Source organism: Gallus gallus, chromosome 1 (genome assembly GCF_016699485.2).
Source record: "Gallus gallus isolate bGalGal1 chromosome 1, bGalGal1.mat.broiler.GRCg7b, whole genome shotgun sequence".
Taxonomy (NCBI): domain Eukaryota; kingdom Metazoa; phylum Chordata; class Aves; order Galliformes; family Phasianidae; genus Gallus; species Gallus gallus.
In genome coordinates, this window is record NC_052532.1 from 105,018,251 (window position 1) to 105,037,612 (window position 19,362).

Genomic DNA, 19,362 nt, shown 5'->3' on the forward strand with positions numbered 1-19,362 from the left:
TCCCTGGGGAAACTGTAATGAAAAGGAAGCTCTGGGCATTTAACATCCTGAGAAGTAAACAGGAAACATCAACTCTTCTTGTTAAAGATGACAATTTACTTAGGTAAGATCATTTTGGCAGACAGCATTACACAGAAAAGAACAGATAAGAGTTATTCCCCCCCACAATCGTTGTTGTGGATCTCCTATCAATGCTGTATTAACAGCTTATTTTTCTCTATTTAACTTTCCTCCAAACCATCTCAGCCTCCTCCCACCTAAGACAACAAAGATGTCAGCTTTGTATAAAGAATCACAACCACTGCTTTTCTCAGAATTCACTGATCTCTGAGAGACTTCTCAGCAACAGCAAGTGAATAATTAGTTTCCATCAGTGCTATTCTCAGCGTTGTTTATCCAACTAATTTGAACAGCTGTTACCCTTTCCAAAAATTGAATCACTGCTTCCTTTTTGTCTTCTTTTGTATTATCTAAGTGTTCCAGCCAAATTGAAAGTTCCTTCCACGTGTACTCAAACACTCCGCTGTCATGTAAGACCTGTCCAGAAAAACAGAGGGGAGTAAAAAAAATGAATAAATACACATCCTTTTGTATAGCAGCTTCACATTTTCTTCACACACAAAACCAACTGAGGTCAAGGCTGCCTGGACACAGAGCATTCATTGCCTCCACCTTAGTAAATCTTACTCTTGTTATTTCAGGAGAGTCAGCTTTAAGCAGGCAGTATTTCCCCAAGGCCACACAGGGGCATTACAGCAAGTTAAAAATAAAAATTAAAAAAAAATGGACTAACCCATAAAGACAGCCTGCTGAGAGGGGCCTGAAAACTACTGATGTAATTAAATGAAAATCACTGCTGAATTAAAGCAAAACCAGCCTACATGTGCTTCAAAGAGTTGCACAGGTAGGAAAATAGAAGGAAAATGAACTACAGGCCGTGCCCACTGTTTACACAGAAGAGTAAACATATTCATAGGTGGTATGGATGAGGACGTAGACATAACTTTACTACAACAGAGTTAGAAAATTTTGCTCACTTTTATTGCATCTAATTGAGGCTCTTATCTGAGACACCTAAATTAGGAACTCTGTGACCCTACACTCCCTCTGTGAGAGAAAGGAAAGAGGAGGAATGGCTGCCCAAAGAACACCACAGATGGTAGGCCGCTTGAACAGTGCAATGGTGTCACTGCCTGTCCCTAACCCTCAGCAACAGAGGGAACCTTGGCCAGTTTCCTAACTCTGGCACCTACACTGAATGCTTGAATTTATGTGGGATGAATTCATGCCTTTGTTCCTCCGCTTACCCAAAACACAAAGAAAGCTATCACAGCTCATTTGCTCAATATTGACTCTGTGTATGCCACCAGCAGCTATAAAAATAACACTACTGCTTACTTGAAACTGTCACGATAATTCATTTAATGAAGAAAAAAAGGTCCATTTTTAAATAATTCACTATTTTTGGCAGAGTCTCAAAATAGAAATACACTTGCAGCTTTCATGAAAACAGGCAAGAACAGAATGTGAAATCCAAAAATACACCTTCTGATTGTAGGGCACAGTGTTGAAAAATAAGCAAAACACACTCATTAGCATCTATTCTTAGCAGCCCTTCTGCTGATATAACTGCCCTAACTTCACTGCTTCTGTCTTCTCTTCAGAGAAAATGAAATGGACTGAAAGTAAAAGAGGAAACAAGAATGAGTCAGGCAACCCACATCTCCACTTGGCAGAAGAACCCAAATACATTAGAAAAACTGCACCGGGTAGATTTTGATTGAGATATTCATTAACATGAGACAAAGCTAACCTGCCTTTAATGCCCTGCAGCGTTCAAGGGCAACTATAAACCTAATTCAATCAGCGTAACTTTGGGTTAGTGGACTGGACATAACAACTGCACCTTGAGATTGAAGCTAAATGTGAAATTTAAATGCACAAAGTTGTCTACATAAACTCGTATGCTGCCAGAGCTACGGGATACTGCACAAGGAGCCCCAGTCACAGCCTAGAACACTTTTTTAGGTCTGTCTTCGGGGGTAAAGGAGGTTTAACTTATTTTTATTGTAGGTTTATTTTTAATGTAGGTTTCTGTTTCTCTTTAGGTAACTAAAAGATGTTCAGTTTAAAAAAAATATACTGAAAACAACAGCTGCTGCTCCCTGATTGAGATTTGTAGTTGATGAGCATTTCTGAGAAGTCAGATCCTTCTTCAATGCACCAAAGATTTTAGTTCAAATTAAGACAAAAGTATTCCTTGAATCAGAACTTCTGCCTAAATGCAACACAGGGCATGGTAAACTAGCTATGTATACAGCTTTAGGAAGAAAAACAAAGTACAGATTAAATAAATCAGAATAAAAAAAGAACAAAACTGCTCTTTGCTTGATCATACAACCATCGCAGACACAAACTACAACATTTCATTAAAGCAGAACATATAATTGAAACTAGGGGTGAGCAAACACTGAAGACTTTTCCTACTATTTCATCAATTGTTGCAGCAAATTCAGTGAGCAACATTTACTCTCACTGAGTATTTAGCTAACAGGTAGTTCAGCTCACAGCAATTTCCAAGAACAGTCACAGAAAACAGAAAGAAGTCTCTGTTAGCCAGACAGGTATGTAGTGAAGGTTCAAGAACGAGTTTTCAGAATCCTGGAATTTCAGACCAATGGAATACAGTGAACATCTTGACATTTCAGATCAAACACTTACCTTGATGATCAGTTTTTTCGTTGAAATTTTCAGATGGGAATGGTTACTCGTAACAAACATTTTCATCAGTAAATAAAATACTGACTTTTCACCAGCTATCTTCTCTGTTTCAGAGACATCCTAAAAGAGAAAAAATTAAAACTCCTCAGCAACACTGTACCGGATTACATTGCACTGAAGCAGATATGTGAAAGAAGTATATTATTTTATAGACATACCCAAAAATACCAAGGCCAGAAATTAATGGAATGGCTGCATTCAGTGAACGAAGAAGATAAGTATGATAGCTTTTTTTGGCAAACCAAAGAAGAGAGAAGTAGCAGAAACACCAGCTAATACAGGGGTCCCAGATAAAAATGCCATCCCTTCCTCTGTAATTATTCATTCTATTCGTATTTCTGTTGTTCCCAGGAACTCAGATTTCCCACAAGTACTGTCTGAGTAAGAAATGTAATCATTTAAGAGACTGAAATTGATTCCCAAAGAAAGGAAAACTGAGATTCAAAAGGATACTGAACATCAAATGACCATCCTCCAGTTATTTCCCCTGCTTTTCTCACTGACTTGCATTTGATACGTAAGAACTGTTACCCTCTGTAATACTATCAGATCTGGCTTTTATACATTTTGTTGAAACCTATCTATATTAGAATGCCAAAACCAGAAGAAAACACTTCAGCTTTTAGACTGTTTCTACAGTTTTTCACTGCTTCTTCTTCACTCTTCTTGCTTCTCTTTATGACCAATTGGATAAGGACAGAAAATCTCTAACAAGGCAGGATCACAGTCACAATATTCAAAGGTTTCTCTGCTTCCTCTCAAAGCTAGGCTCACTCCTTTCTCTAGACATCTAAAGCAGGCTCTCTGAAGCTCTTCAGTTTTACAAGTCTACAGAAAAGAAGAGAACAGGGGCCCTGAAATATTCTAGTAAATACAGAGAAGGAGAACAGCATTATTACACGTCAGAATCATCACTGGGAATAAGCAGAATGTCTCCCCACAGTGGTTCGTTTCCTTGATCTGAATTCTCAGGCTTTCTGAACAAGTAGAAACAAGAAAATTCTCTCTCCTGCCCTCAACAAGAGCTGAAGAAACCCTGCCCATCCCTCTTCATGGAAACAAAAATTACTGTAATTGCACAAAACCTTTTCAGCTCAGAAAGAATTCTTTACTAATGCTTAGACTGCGTAATTCCTACCTGTTTTACAAAAGCATCACCATCTAAAAAAACTGGACTGGGACTAACTTAAAAGCAAGCAGTGATAGATATGAAGACAATGGGCTAAAGGTGCATAAATCTGCCTTAAAGTTTCTTACCTGTACTCTGAACCAGGCAAATTTATTTGCAGGAAGCTCCAAAGCAACTTTCAGTACATGATACTGCAGAACATGGGGGATCTCCTCTCTGAGGCCCTGCTCGGTGACGATACCTAAGGTTTGAAGGCAACATGATTAACTTTATGTCAGAGTATCTGACTGAGATCGTTAGGTACACTCATCATGTAGAGCTTCAAAACATCACTCTGCAGTAAGCAGGCAATTTATACATTTCCAGACCATGAGACCTACATACATACACAAAATGTTTGACCTATTTAAGGCTGAAACCCAGCAGGGATCACCTGCCTCCTCCTGCTTCCAGCACAATCTATTGCTGTTGCACGGGAATACATAATCTCTTCTGCCACTCTCAGCTACTCTGAAAATTTGGGTCCTATAGAACATCAAGACAATGGATGAAATAGAGAGCAAAATATAGAATTTAAGTCAATAACAAATCTTAATTACAGTGTTTATTACAGGTCACAGAACCATACATTTGTGTCTCTTCCTACATTTCTTCTGTCACTGCTCATAAAGACCACTATGGCACAGCCTCAGAACTATTCACCTCAGAGGTCACAAAGTCATGCAGAGACCCTCACAGCATGCTCCAAAAATTGACCTGCCCATGCTTAAACTGCAGTCTGAGATCAACTGTACAAAGCTTTGGTGTCAGTGTGCTTTTCATCATCTGCATTGCATCTTCGTGGTCCACATTAGAAAGAGAACAATAGATTTTAAAAGCCAGCATCTCAAAGTCTAACCAACAGCAAGACAAACAGAATGGTATGAGCTCTTAAAATGGCACATTAATACAAAGTAGAAAGCCATGCTGCCTTTGGAATGTATGTTTCAATCAGGGTGAGGGGAAGAAACACCAAAACTTAGGCTGGAATCTGAGGAAGGGAAGTTTCATGATTAATTTACACCATTGCCTACCTTATCCTCTTTCACCAAAATGAATATCCAAGCTCCCTTCTGAGAAGGGTGCTTTATTTTCAAGCTTTATTATTTCATTATGTAACAAAACATACCAAAGATATCTGCCTCATGAAAATCTGTCCTGCATTCTGTCAGCTTCGAAAAAGTAATGGGACAAACAGGATACATTATTTGGATTCATGTGGTAAGACAGCTGATATGAGGGGACATTGTTTTGTTGTTTATTTCAGTTCTTTTTCTCCTAACAGACTTTAATTATAGCTTTTAGGTAATTCCCATTCTTATACATTCCAGAACTTGGACAGTTGTTCTAGTTTGGTGGCCTATTAGCTTTGCTGGCCCACAGACAGCAACAATGCCCAAACAACAATTCGCTCTCTCCTCCAGTCTCAGTTTTAAATGGCTGTATTTATTGTACCACAAGCAGGACTGGAAGATTTTGCACACAGCCCTTGTATGCAAATCCCATAAATACAGAAACACGCACAAAGAGGAAGACTGTAGTGCAAATTACCACTTTAAACAACTGAGAGTAGCAGAAACAGAAAAAATGTCAATGCAATCAAGAAATTGAAATGAGTTTCTTATAGAAAACTTTCTCCTTCTGCCCACAGAGCAAATATTCCCTTCTGCTGTAGACTTTACAAGTAGCCATAGGAAGCAACAAGGTAAAAGAAATACACATCACATACCTTTCAGCAGCTTGCTAAAATCAAAGTTGCTCCGTGCTACCAAGTGGGGCACAACTTTCTGATAAAGGCAAATGACTTGAAGCAATGCAGCTTTCAGAAACAGTGTCTCAGCATCATCTGAACCTAAATCAAGTGTTGTGACATAATTAGTTTCTCCTTCCTTCAGATCAAGAAAGCACAGTGTAGCACCTACGTTACCCATTATGATAATTAGTAATTGTTTACTAATTATAAATGTCATTACTGATTATGTCAATTACTATTTCCAATAGCTTTGCCTACAAACTTCAGTTACCTTCTTACTGACAAGAAACAGAAAAAAAACCCAAACCCAACGCATTATGGAATCCCGTTTCCATTCCCAGTATTCCTGTATGAATATTTTTTAAATTAAATCAGCTTATTCAGTGCCCATTTTTAAGCAATTCTAAAGTGCTCACACATTTGACAGCACCACCATTTTAACTGCCTCTAAAAGAATGCAGTCAGTGCCACTGCTGTTCAGTTCAAAAGTGAACAACAGGAAAAAAAGTGAAGGGGGGATGGTCAGGCTGCTGGTTTTGGGGGACACTATTTTCACCTAATGTCAGGTAGGTTTAAGTGAGGTAGGGTACAAGCCACACACTAATTTATTAGTTCAGAGGTTTCTTCCTCTTCTTTCCCTCTTTCAAAATAATGCTTTCTCAAAGCATCCTCTCAACAGAAGGACAACAGCAAATACTTGTATGAGAGAAAGGCCAACCCCTACTAGGGCAGCCATTTACATCTTGAGAGAAGTTATTTCAGCAGCTAAGTATTCTTTTATTTTATAACGTGAGGATGCATAAAAGCAATTTGCTATCCAGTCACTAATGAACGGAAGCAAAATAAATGAAGGGTAGCCACATTTTTTAAAACAATTTATTTCTTCCTGCTAACTGGCTCTCCCTCAGGGAGTCATGCAGAACTGGATGGCTGCCATGCATAAATGTTGTCACTGTTTGCCCAAGTCTCAACATTTGGAAAAAGTTGCCACAGTGCAAATAAAGCTGCAAACAGTGAGCTGAGGGGATTATCATTCTAGCAGGAAGAGAAACTAAAGCTACAGTTCTTTAAAAAATGGTTTCTCCGCGGTTTTATCAGGCACTCTACCAGTAAGTAGCCTTCCAGTGTCAGCACTGAGGAATAATTTACTGCCAAAATCACAGACAGAAGGCCAGACTGAAGAATTCTCCACTACAGAAAGTCTCAGTGTGGAACATGCCCTGTCAAGGGCACAAAGCTGTCTGTAGATCTATTTTCAGTCTCAGTAAACCACTGCAGGCTGCTAGCCAAGCTACAGAAGAACACTAAAAATTTCAGTTTCCTGGAATGGGATTATGAAAGCAAGTCCTTTGGTAAGGACAATGTTTTTGTGAGAATAAAACTGAAGCCTCCAACTCCAGCGCTCTGTCCCTCTTCTGGCACTTCGGTTTTCCTACTCCACTGCTACAGCAACACAAGCACTTGTACAGCCACCGTAACCAAGTGCTTCACAAAGATGTTCTCATGGCTAGATAACATGGCTAAACTGAAATCACTCAAAAGTTATTTTTCCAAGCAGAACAGTTTTCCTGTCTGTTTTATTGTGTCACAGAAAAGCACAGGAGGTTAAAGGACAGGAAGGTTCTGCTCAATAAGGTGAGCTACGAAGTCCGGCATCTGGGGAAGAACAACCCCAAGAACCATGACAACATTGATGGCCACACCAGCTGGAAAGAAGCCTTCCAGAAAAGGACCTGTGGGTACTGCTGGTAGACACTGGCTCAACATAGGTCAGTACTGTGTCCTTGCCACAAAGAAAGCATACATTAAGCAAAGTGTTGCCAGCAGGTTGAGGAACTCCTCGTCTGTTCAGCACTGGCAAGGTCACACCTGGAGTGCTTTGTCCAGTTCGGGGCTCCTCAGGGCAAAACAGACACGGAGCTACTGGAAAGAGCCCAAGAAAGAGCTACAGAGTCAACATCACTCTCATAAGGAAAGGCTGAGAGAGTGGGACTGTTTAGCCTAGTGAATAGAAGTATTCTCTCAGGGTATTCTCATCAATGTACATAAGTACCTGAAGGGAGGATGCAAAACAGATGAAGCCAGCCTCTTTTCAGCAGTGCTAAGTGGCAGGGCAAGACACAAAGGATGCAAACTGAAACAGAGCAGGCTCTGTGTGAACCTCAGGAAACAATCTTTCTATGAGGGTGACGGAGCACCAGCAAGAATGCCCAGAGGTTGTTGAGTCTCTTCCTTGCAGGTCTTCAAAAGAAGACTGCACACAAGCCTGGGCACCCTGCTCTGGGTGTCCCTGCTCAAGCAAGGGGGTTAGACCAGATGATCTCCAGAGGTCCCTCTAAACCTCATCTGTGATGCTGCAGCAACAGGGAGACGCACTGCTTCACTTCCTAGTAACAATGCCAGCCTTTACGTCAGATTGTGTTCTGGCCAACTCTTACAACAGTCAGAATTAAACTGCCTGAAGAACTGACCAAAGTAAAGTCGAGTAGTAAATACATGAGTGATACTGGGACTCTGATGAAGTTAACTACCTTACATTAGATGAGGATTTCACAATATCCACACACATGTAAGATGCAATGACTTCACCTGCTTTGCCTACCATGTTGTTCAGCAACTTCTGCCGTCTCAGACGTTTCCTCTACAGTGGACACAGCAGTTTCATTCTTCTCTTCTTGTCCATCCTGGTTTTCCTTCCCTTCCTTCAGAAGAGACTGCCAAACAGCTACTATGTTGTTCATGTCTGGTAAAAGCTAGAAGCAAAAGGAGTAAATTGTATTAGCTCTCCTGTATGAGACAAAGCCACTCCAACGCAAATATTCAAAACCAACCAACGTCACAATTGTCTGCTCTTCATCAAGTTTGTGACTGATCTACCATGCAATCTAAAAAAACATCTGAAATCAAGCAGTCCACTTTCAAATCTACAGAACATAAACATGAGAGAACATGTTATTGAAAAAAATATTCCTGTAAAAAAATTTATCACCGAATCACAGAATGGCCTGGTTTGGAAAGGACCACAATGACCATCCAGTTTCAACCCCCATGCTCTGTGCAGGGTCACCAACGACCAGACCAGGCTGCCCAGAGCCACATCCAGCCTGGCCTTGAATGCCTCCAGGGATGGGGCATCCACAACCTCCTTGGGCAACCTGTTCCACTGCATCACCACCCTCCGTATGAAAAGCTTCCTTCTAGTATCTAACCTAAACCTGCCCTGCCTCAGTTTAAAGCCATTCCCCCTTGTCCTATTACTATCCACCCTTGTAAACAACTGTTCCTCCTCCTGCTTATATTCTCCAAGAGTTCCACATCCTTCCTGTACTGGGGGCCCCAGGCCTGGATGCAGTACTCCAGATGGAATCATTTTCGGAGTCAATTTAGGTTCATTCTTTCTTCCTAGTGGTCTATTATCAACCCAAATGCTACCTCATCTAGTAACTTCTAACTCTGAATGAGCAAAGCTAGCTTCAGTTTACTTAAACCAGGGGAATTTGATTCCTGCCTGAATCCAATTGCTCTTGGAATGTGTTTGTTGCTCAATAACTGCCAATGTTGCATATGTTTGACAATAAAACATTATTCATATTTCCATCAGCCAGCTTTGCTAGGAAATGTAGTCTACTACGGCATCAGTTATTAAGACCTTTTAAAGCACAGCTTCTTCCCCTGCTGAAAGACTATCTCCTCATTCCCAAGCCATCACCACTTAGGGAGAAAGTGCACAGTAGTTACTTGCCATATAATGACTCATTAGACCTCAGTTGTCTTTTCACTTTGTACCTTGCTGATGGCTTCTCTGTACAGCTGTACAAATTCCTGCATCACTGACAGTGAGTAGATCTCTGACTTTTGCCAAGTCTCTTCATTCAAGCAGTACTCAATATTCTTCAAGGCTCTTTTCAGGACGCTTGACACAAGTGATAGTATGCTGTGCTTCACTACTTTGCTGGGTAACTAAAAGGGCAAAACAGCATTAATGACATTTCAGTGCTTCCTCTTATTGCTCTGAACATTCTCCGTACTCTGAATACATGTAAACAGTTGCTAACAAATGAATTACTTTTTAAATTTTACATTGCAGAAGAGAACCTGTAGGTTTTCAGATTCCCAACCCAAACAGTTAATAAGTGTTGGGAAAACTGGTGCTTGCAAATACCTACTGGAAGCAGTACCAACAGGTTTTAACTGATGTTCCCATTCTTCCCCACATCAGTTTTATGCTGGAATGGACAATATAAAACATATAACCAACTTAAGAAACTTCTTGGGTAATCACACACTTTAACAAAATAGCATTAACTAGGACAGAAAAACACACCAAAAAAATAAACTGCTCTTACATTTAGCCCTTGGGTGAACATTGTTTTATTGCACACTGCAGGGACTGTTGTTACCATCACCATAGAAAGCAACCTTGGAAGAGGAATAAACTCAGAAGTCTTAAAAGAATTGGAAATCTCTGGCTGAGCTTCATAGATCTGAAATAAAAATAACAGTTTAATCAAAATTGACAGTCGGGGAACTAGCAGCTTCTTCTGAGGAAGAATTTACAAAAGAGCTTTAACTTTTCAGAAGTAATGACAGCACTAAATGTCAAATTTTACACAGGAATGCTCTAGAGCATCCCTCAGACTCCAATTCAACTGAACGAAACACCTGTATATAGCCCGCAGCCCTGCTAAAAGCCACTACTTTTCAAGAGATAACGTCTGCTTCTTGCTGATTTTAAGCTAAAGCACAGAGGCCAAGGAAGACTTAGAAAGGACAAAAGGTTTTTCTAGCTGAGCTTCTGAAATGCTATATCTCAAAAACTGTATCATCAACACTATGTTTCCTACAGCTTCTTACACCAATTCCTTCTTTCCTGGTTTAGCTAAATGTTTATACAGCTTCCTGCTCTGAAAATGACTTTTTAGCTAGTGACCTTCCAACTCTGTCTACACTTTTTAAAAACAATTGAGGCTCGAGTCATTTCATTTTCCTCAGCACCCACAGAAAACAGAATGCCATTTCCCCCGTCCATTTACTGACTTCAACATTTAACAGCATCCTGTTGCTTCTTCCCTAACATACCTAATTGATGGTGTTATTTCAGAGCAATTAAGTCCTTCCTGCTTAAGTCACTTAAACCTTCATCACCTCACTTCCTCACTGCTCGTTTAAAACTGTTATTGTGTCTGACTGTGTCTGTCTGCCTTTCAGCGATTTTAATAAACCCTCTTAAAATGCTGTCATTTACAGCTGCAAACAAAATTCATCTTCAGACATCTGAGTTCTTTCCAATACAGAAAAGCTGTCTGTATAACAAAAAACGCCACTCCCTGATCTTCAATTTATTTTCTGACTTATTTCAATGAAATTTTTACTCCTCACTAGGAAGACTTCGTCTAAGTTCAAAAATTCAGTTTATATCCAACATGACCACACTAGAAGGTGACTGAATCCTGTACTGCAGCAGCACCCAAACTGTAATAAATTTTACAAAGCAATGGCAGAACATGTGAGGCATTAATTATAATCTCCTTCTGTAACAGCAAGGAAAGCAAGTTTCCCAGTCAAAGATCCTTTGCTTTTCTCTAGGTTAGGAATATTTGACTGCACCATATTTACTATCATGAGTTTGCGTAATCCTGCACTGTTGTTTAACCAGAACTACTTCAACTCTTAGAGGAAAAAAAGAATACTGGAATTGCATTTCTGTGTAGAAGCAGCGTGCACAATTCATACTTTTACCTTTTTGAGTAACTTCATATTGTCCGTCCAAGCCGACTTCACTCTAGGAACAAAGGAATACTGGGTCTCCTTGAAGTATCTATTCAACAGATCTGGACATACTTTAAGAATATTCACCACAAGATCAGCAACCATTTCATCTTCTGTTGCAGTTTTTAAACCAAGCAGAAAGCGCAGAAGCACTATATTTCCTCCCCTATTGAAGAAAAGAAGCATTAAAAAAAGAAATCCCTACTTGAGTTATTCACATGTGATTCTAACTCTGCAGCTCCAAATTAACACTGCAGTGCAAAAAGTTACATTTCCTCTGACACTGGGGAAAATCCAAGGCAAGACATCTGAAACAGCTAACAATTTCTGAGTTTATATTGAGAAAACTAAGAACTGAATTATATCTTTTTTTATCTCAACAATAATTACTTTTAATTAAAACCACAACGTTTCAGGATACTCTAATCAAACTTCACAAAGCTGAGGATACAGAATTACAGCTTAATATTAAACCTGGAAGCACTAAACGGTCTTTCAGTCCTACCTGCCCACCCTCCAGCACCCCCTTTTTTTTCCCCTTTAAGTTTACTTCTGCACATCCCTAAACAAAGAGAGAATGCCTCAGATACCAGAATAATACCAGTTAAACTTCTGATCAAAGCAAGACACATCCTGCTGTAGCATCACTTAGTATTACTACCTGCTACTACGATCTGCTATCTTCATTGCCCAGCTAACGTGACAAAACACAGGCTCATCATATGATAGGTCCTCCACAGAATTACAAGAGTATAGACTGTTTTCTTCATTAGTCATAATCTCAGTGCATGTTTATTTTAACTAGTTATTCAATGGAAACAGTTAAGGTAAAGAAATGTTTCCAGATGGTACTGCAGCACATATTCTGGCATTACTGAAATCAACAGCGATATTTTGCCAAAATCTGGGATAAACCATACCTGGTTCTACCAGGAGTAAATTATTTTACCATTACCTGGTATACAGCACAGTTTTGGTATTTTATTCTCACATCCACAAATCACATCTGACAGTAACAGACTAGGTGTCTAGTTATTTATAGAAATGGCTCAGAGCAACAGGAGCACTACCTCCCTATGAATACAGCAGAGCGCTCTCTAGTAGGTAGAGGTATAAGGAAACCCAACAGTTTGATCTTGGGAAGTTAAAAACAAAACAAGAAAACAGTAATGAATTTCTCTCTTCTGCCAGAGAAGCAGAATTCAGTAGAGTTCACTTGCAAAGGACTGGAAAGGCAAACAAGATAACTAATGAGACCTGCCTTGCTGTAGCACAAGATGCACACACGGTTTCAGCTCACTGGTGACCTACCTGCCAGAAGTTCCAAGACTTGGATCATAAAAAGTAATGCCATGTTTCAGAGAGCAGCAGAGGTCCATTAAGAAATTATGGACAAGTTCTCGTACCATCGCCTTGCCCACCTCTTCAGAACCTTCAGTTACCTATAAAAATCAAAAGGAAATAAAAAATGGCAAGATTTTAGTAAAGAATAAAATCTTACAGCAATTCCTCTAAGTTTTATGGAGCTCCTTTCATATAGAAGTATCAAAAGAAAGTTAGGTTTGGGTTCAGATTAAGAAGTTTCAGTTTCTGTATTAAACATTTTAAATATTAAGCTATTTTATTTTCAAGGAAAGAAAACACCCCAAACATATATGTATACATACTATGTGCAGAGCATTGCTGACCTAGGACTTTTTGTGCAGAAGCCAGACAAAACAGACAGAAAAAGGGAAGCTAAAGGAAAGTAGCAGTACATGATTTATATAAACTGGGGCGAGGCTACCCTGGGACTCTGAAGAATAGGAACGAAAATTTAATCTGAAAGAACAAGCTTTCAGGCTGACAGTGCAGCTTCTGTCTGAAGAAGTTCTGAAAGACTAAAACAGAAGACAATAAAGCCTTCAGCATAAAGTATGTGAAAAAAGCACACATATGTTCTTTGGGCCAATTTGGCACAAGATGGGACAGCTTTAATATGGGACAAGAAAGATAGGTAGCTAACACTGCATTGAACTTGTCAATATCACAGGGAAAGGAGATGGAGTATGAATGTACAATCATCACACAAAAATGGAAGAATTAATCAAATACCCATATCAATCAAAGAGACGGGGAAAAAAAAAAGGGTGAACCCCTATTCCATTCATCTTTTACGTTCAAGACAATGCAATATTCCCATAAATGAACCTTTGACAATTGCAGCTGGGAGTTGTTGTTGATAATTGTAGCTGATCATTATAATTACTCCAAAAAGTTGTTAACAACATATCAGTATTGGAATAGCATAGGTATAAACATCCAGTAGAGGACGTACAAGAAGGTAGTTGTTCAGTGTTGTAAGATTTGATGAAGAAAGACTTCTGAAGATCAAGTGATAATGAAGACACAGCTGAAGAGACTGCAACCAAAACTCAGTGGAAGCACACAAAGTCTTCCTACTGCTTTCCATCAGGCTGATAGCCAGGCCTTAGACGGTCCCACAACAAAAAGGTAAAAAAAACCCATAATTACAACATTAAGAAAAATGAAAGTGTAACCCATTCCAGTTACCAGACCTTGAAATCCTTAGAGCTGACATCAGTAATCCCATTCCATCGGTAAAGTGAAGCCACATGATTCAACACTTCTGCAGTAAAAAAGCGTACCTTCTGGGTTTTGGTAATATTTTTATTTTGAACCACCTGAAAACAGTGAGGAAAAAAAAAAGAAATTTTTCTATTCTCTTCTATTTAAAGTTAATAAAAATAGTGGCAACTTAGCAGCAAACATCACAAAATCCTTTCTCTCCTGGAAATAAGGTGGTATGTCATAACCTAGCTCATAGACAACAAGCCTAAGACCTCCTCGATTCAGCATGAGATGCATCCGTTGAAGGACCAATCCCATTGTCACTGGGAACATTAATGCTACAAGATTTTTGACCTTCAGGCTTGGCATTGCTGCAATTGCAACCTAAAACAATAGAATCTGGTGGATACCACGTACTACAGATGAGATGAAATTAGCATCTAAGTAGTAGTTATGCAATGAATTCCTTTTGAAGGGGACATTAGGAAGACATAAGCTTCAGTGCTGAAACAGTTTGCTGCTAAGCTATCATCAAACTTCAACATGTCATCAACAACGGAGAGACTGACAAACTTGCAGCAGCAAGGTGCCAACATCTTCAGGAGCTGTACATTTTATATGAAATGGCTACAAAGCTGCTTCCAGAAGCACAGAAAATGAGACAAAGCAGTTTCAAGGGTGTACCATACCGGTATGGCAAACAGGTATACAGATTGTAATGTAAATACATATAGGACCAGAGAGATTATCACATTTACAAAGGAGTAATGAAATAAAGAGCTTACCCATATCATGGGCTTGCAGAAGAGCTCCAAGGGGAGCGATCTCCAGATAGAGATCCTTTCTCCTTGGGAGTCAGCCCTTAAATGGGATCTAGGAGCCTGGCTCCACCCCTTCCGGTCACTCAGGTGAAATTGTGTTCACCTGTGCCCCTGCAGCTGACTCAGCACTCGCCTCAGGTGGTCAACCAGAGGTTCAGGTCGTGATTCAACAGTTCCCATACACATACCTTAGTTTTCAGTGTGGAGAGAAGAAGATTGACGGTAGAAACTTTGTCTTCCTTTATTCCAGAACGAAAAATATCCGGAATGAAATCTAAGAAGACATTTCAAATGTTTAGTGGAGATGTGAAAGCTATTTTTATACTAAAATGCTTCAGGAAATTCATATCCATTTCTCCTCCATGCCATACTATTGACTTCTCTGTTAAGAATGACCCAAAAAACTGCAATAAGAGTTCAAAAGGATGATGTGTCTGTAACCAGTGACAAGCAAGTAATGCTGCCAAACCCGTCTCAGCATAACTAGCTAAACTGACAACTCAGTTCTTAACAATTTCTGCAACAGCATCCGTCAACTTCAAATATATTTCAGATCCCAGTGTGATATGCAGTGTTTGAACTTGAGTGAAAAATGGGGCTCACAGGGCAGTGTAAACAACAGAAGTCAATAATTATGGCCTAGCTTCATGCCCTCACTGTAGGAACTGCTGCCAACTAAGGAATATTTCTCAATCCTTTTTGAATTCTTTCATAATTCCACCAAAGGTCACAACTGAGGAATATCACAAGCCACTAAAGTCAACACAAGTGTCAATAGGATTTGACTTTCAGGATCTTACTCTTTGCCTGTTGAGCTTGACCTCCTTCTCTGAGAGACAAGGGCTGGGCTCCCACATAATGCCTTCATAAAGGATGCAAAGGACATTACACTAGTCTCCCAAATCACTGACAAAAAGCAGTCTAAGGGAGCAGAAACAAGTTGTCCTGTACCACAACAGAAACACAGTTGAAGTACATGCAGTCCTTACCTTTAATGCTTTTCAAAAAAACTACCAATGTGTCAGGAGCAAGCCCAGAGGCCACAGTTTTTTTCTGCTTACCAATTCTCTGGAATTTGTACTACATGTTCTCTTTTTTAGATCTGTTCCATCAAAGGCTTTCTATTTTTGTAAAGCTTCTGCAGATAGAAAACACTACTCTCAAACAGAGGAGGCATTCTCTAAAATACTGAACAAGTTCACAGTTTTTCAGGAAAGAAATTAAAAATAGTTTTGTGTCTTAATAGCACTTATCTTGCTCATATTTTGAATTAGCTCTTACTTATTACCATCTTTGAAAGACTCTGTCTTAAAAAATATCCACAAGGGTGGGTAGTGATAGGACAAGGGGGAATGGTTTTAAACTGAGGCAGGGGAGGTTTAGATTAGATACTAGGAGGAAGTTTTTCCACACAGAGGGTGGTGACGCAGTGGAACAGGTTGCCCAAGGAGGTTGTGGATGCCCCATCCCTGGAGGCATTCAAGGCCAGGCTGGATGTGGCTCTGGGCAGCCTGGTCTGGTGGTTGGTGACCCTGCACATAGTAGGGGGGTTGAAACTCGATGATCACTGTGGTCCTTTTCAACCCAGGCCATTCTATGATTCTGTGATTCTATGATATATACATACACAAGCAATTATGAAGTACCTTTTAATTCCAGCACTTGTATCAGGACTGCAGTGTCACCAGCTATTAAAAAGGAGAGAGCAAACTGAATATAGGCCATACGGACATCAGGTCTTCCCTGTAAGAAAGATAAAAGGCAGCGCTGACAGAGATCGTACACAACTGCAACAACTGACTATCACTGTAAGTACTATAAATAGATAAATTAAGCAACTTCCACAGGCAGATTACATACAGCCACACACATGCACTTATCTGCAACACATCCACAGTACATGTAAATTTTAAAAACTTCTTGCATTAAACAGATCACAGTTCATTCAAGTTAAAATCAAATATGAAAGTATCTGTTTCACTTCCCAACAGACAAGATAGGCTACAAACTAAAACGAAGAAACAGTATTTTCAAGCCAAACCCTTGTATTCACATCACTGAACATCCACTTCTGCACTGATTGGTACACAGGCAAACATCCATGAACACCAATGACAGCAGTGCTACTGCTTTCAGAGCTGTGCTAACCTTGGAGGCTTCTGCCACTCACTGACACCTTTGGGTGCATTATACACACTCCTCAGCTATAACAGCTGCTAGCTGGGTCACACAGCTGAGACAGGCATTTCAATTTAAGGGGTGATGGTACTCCCAAAGGCAACTTCTACAGTGAAGTCAAAAACCATGAAATCTGCCACTCTCAAATACGTTTAAATAAATAGAAAAAGAAAAAGTAATAGAAAATCAACCAATCAACCAAATCCTAAAAGAAAACTCTAAAAAAAAACCAACACACTTTTCTCCCTGAAACCACCTTCTGCAGACTCACTTATCACCAAATTACAAAAGCTCAACAAAAATGTATACATTTATTCTACGCTGGTGTTGAAAATAACACTCATATAGACTTATGTTTAGAATGCAATATAAATATTCTTGTTCTAAAACACTGGTTCAGGTCAATCTTGATTATTTTTAACAAATAGAAGAAATGAGAAACAGAATTCCTTTTGGAAAAAGAGGACTGATTTCTGCTTATTCACATGTCCTCCACTGGGATTTCCAAGAGACTGTCTTAAACTCCTGGCTGTATTTCAAATTTTATTACTCTGGTTACTGGGCAAAATCCTCTCTCCATTAAAACTACCACAGAACCTCCATTTATTTCACTGGGATCAAACAGCAGTTCACACACTGGAAAAATGCTCTTAACATGAACTTGATGCTCTTCACCTACACTTGTCACTGAATACAAGCAACCCCCTGCTCAATTGTAGATGCTCAGACACATGCCCTGGGGGTTTCCCACCTAAGCAGATTGGAAACTCATGCCCTATGGATCAGCTCTGCTGCCAATTTGAAATAACCAAGAAGCACTTCAGCCTGATGCAGCACAAGAAGGAAGGGGTAAGTTTTTGCAGATGAAAATATGGCAAAAGAAACTTTGTCAACAGTTTAAATACTTGGCAGAAGTGATAAAGTCATTGTATAGCATTTCATGGTGCACCCACGGACGGATGTTTAATTTACCTTCTTATCTCTTTTTTTCACTAATGCAGGCAGAAACTTATTATTGAAATCGAAATGACTAAACACATCCCTCGCAGTATCTGGCCCCTGAGCCACCATTGCTGACAACAGGGTAAGGCACACTCGGCTCATCCTAAAAGGAAAGAGGAAAACGTGCAGGTTATTTCCAGGATGACAGTTACGCAAACCACCAAATGAAGAGATTAAATGTAAAGAAAGATGATTTTTAAATAAAATAAATTCTCCCGTTCCACCTCCAACAACCATCAAAGCCTTCAGAATTTTCGGGCATGAAGCAGTCATCAGAGTCAGCCTCAACATGAGCAATCAAGATAGCCATTAGCAAAGCATTCCCACTCATGCAAAGCTCTTGCTGCAGTTCATGGAAGCTTCAACTCAATATGTAACTGATTACATACATGGCCATCACAATACTTATGCAAAACACACTCTGCACCATTTACAAAGAATTTTGTTGCTTTTTTATAAACAGCTAATTTTTCCAAGCATATTTTTGGGGCAAAGGGCTCAGTCCTGCAAATGCTTATGCACTTTTCTGCCACAAGCACGTCCACAGAAATTACACCCAATAAGGTGAAGGACCCGCATTGCAGAAGCCAAATACTTTTTACATTTTTTTTTTAAACTTCAGTGGGATGACAGCAGTTCTCTTGTATTTAAATTTGCAGCACAAAAACCATGTTCTTGCCCTTAAACAAAATTCCTAGATTTACACTCCGTTGTGATTTTTGCTCACTGAGCAGTGGGTAAAATTGCCTGGAAAATTAGAAGAGAAGTAAAAAACAACCAAAAGCATTGCTTGGCAGCGATAATGGCAACTGAGTAGAGGGGGAGACAGAAGAAGGGAAAAGGGAATGTCTATTTATATCCTCAAATAAACTTTTCAGTATGGGCAGTTTTGTTACTGAATAAAGGCTACCACCATAAATCCGCAGTCTGCCCCACGCAGGTTCTAGAAGGATTTCTCCAAAAGCTGTAGTCTTTAAATCATTACCAAGACATATAGATCTTGCACAGTTTCAAAATTTCTTTTACAGTATATCTACCCTCACATATTTGGGATTTTATGTACAGTTAAAATGCTTGTTGCAGTAAGCTCATCTCAGTGGTCTAGGAATCATAGAATCGCCAAGGTTGGAAAAGACCCACAGGATCATCCAGTCCAACCATTAAGGAAGTGTGGTCATGATCATCAACTGGAAGGCAGAAAACACTTTTCTAATGCTGGCCTGTACAAAGGAGTGGCCTTGGACAACTCTCATTGCCTACTGTTCAGGGGTATGGAGCAAAATCTACTAGTTACATCCCATCTGCCCCACAGGGAAAGA

The 19,362-nt window shown here is 39.7% G+C and overlaps 1 protein-coding gene across 1 annotated transcript in view; it reads right to left on the reverse strand.

The window, feature by feature from the left end:
• Nucleotides 1-19,362, reverse strand: part of URB1 (URB1 ribosome biogenesis homolog) — a 45,241-nt gene that overhangs the window by 24,677 nt on the left and 1,202 nt on the right. Inside the window, exons 4-16 of the mRNA XM_003640479.6 lie at nucleotides 18,014-18,146; nucleotides 16,510-16,606; nucleotides 15,052-15,137; nucleotides 14,030-14,155; nucleotides 12,783-12,913; nucleotides 11,442-11,637; nucleotides 10,049-10,186; nucleotides 9,489-9,662; nucleotides 8,305-8,455; nucleotides 5,679-5,801; nucleotides 4,039-4,151; nucleotides 2,722-2,841; nucleotides 421-537 (exon numbers count right to left, since the gene is read on the reverse strand). Coding sequence (XP_003640527.2) covers nucleotides 421-537; nucleotides 2,722-2,841; nucleotides 4,039-4,151; nucleotides 5,679-5,801; nucleotides 8,305-8,455; nucleotides 9,489-9,662; nucleotides 10,049-10,186; nucleotides 11,442-11,637; nucleotides 12,783-12,913; nucleotides 14,030-14,155; nucleotides 15,052-15,137; nucleotides 16,510-16,606; nucleotides 18,014-18,146 — 1,705 coding nt within the window. The remainder of the gene's footprint in view (nucleotides 1-420; nucleotides 538-2,721; nucleotides 2,842-4,038; nucleotides 4,152-5,678; nucleotides 5,802-8,304; nucleotides 8,456-9,488; nucleotides 9,663-10,048; nucleotides 10,187-11,441; nucleotides 11,638-12,782; nucleotides 12,914-14,029; nucleotides 14,156-15,051; nucleotides 15,138-16,509; nucleotides 16,607-18,013; nucleotides 18,147-19,362) is intronic.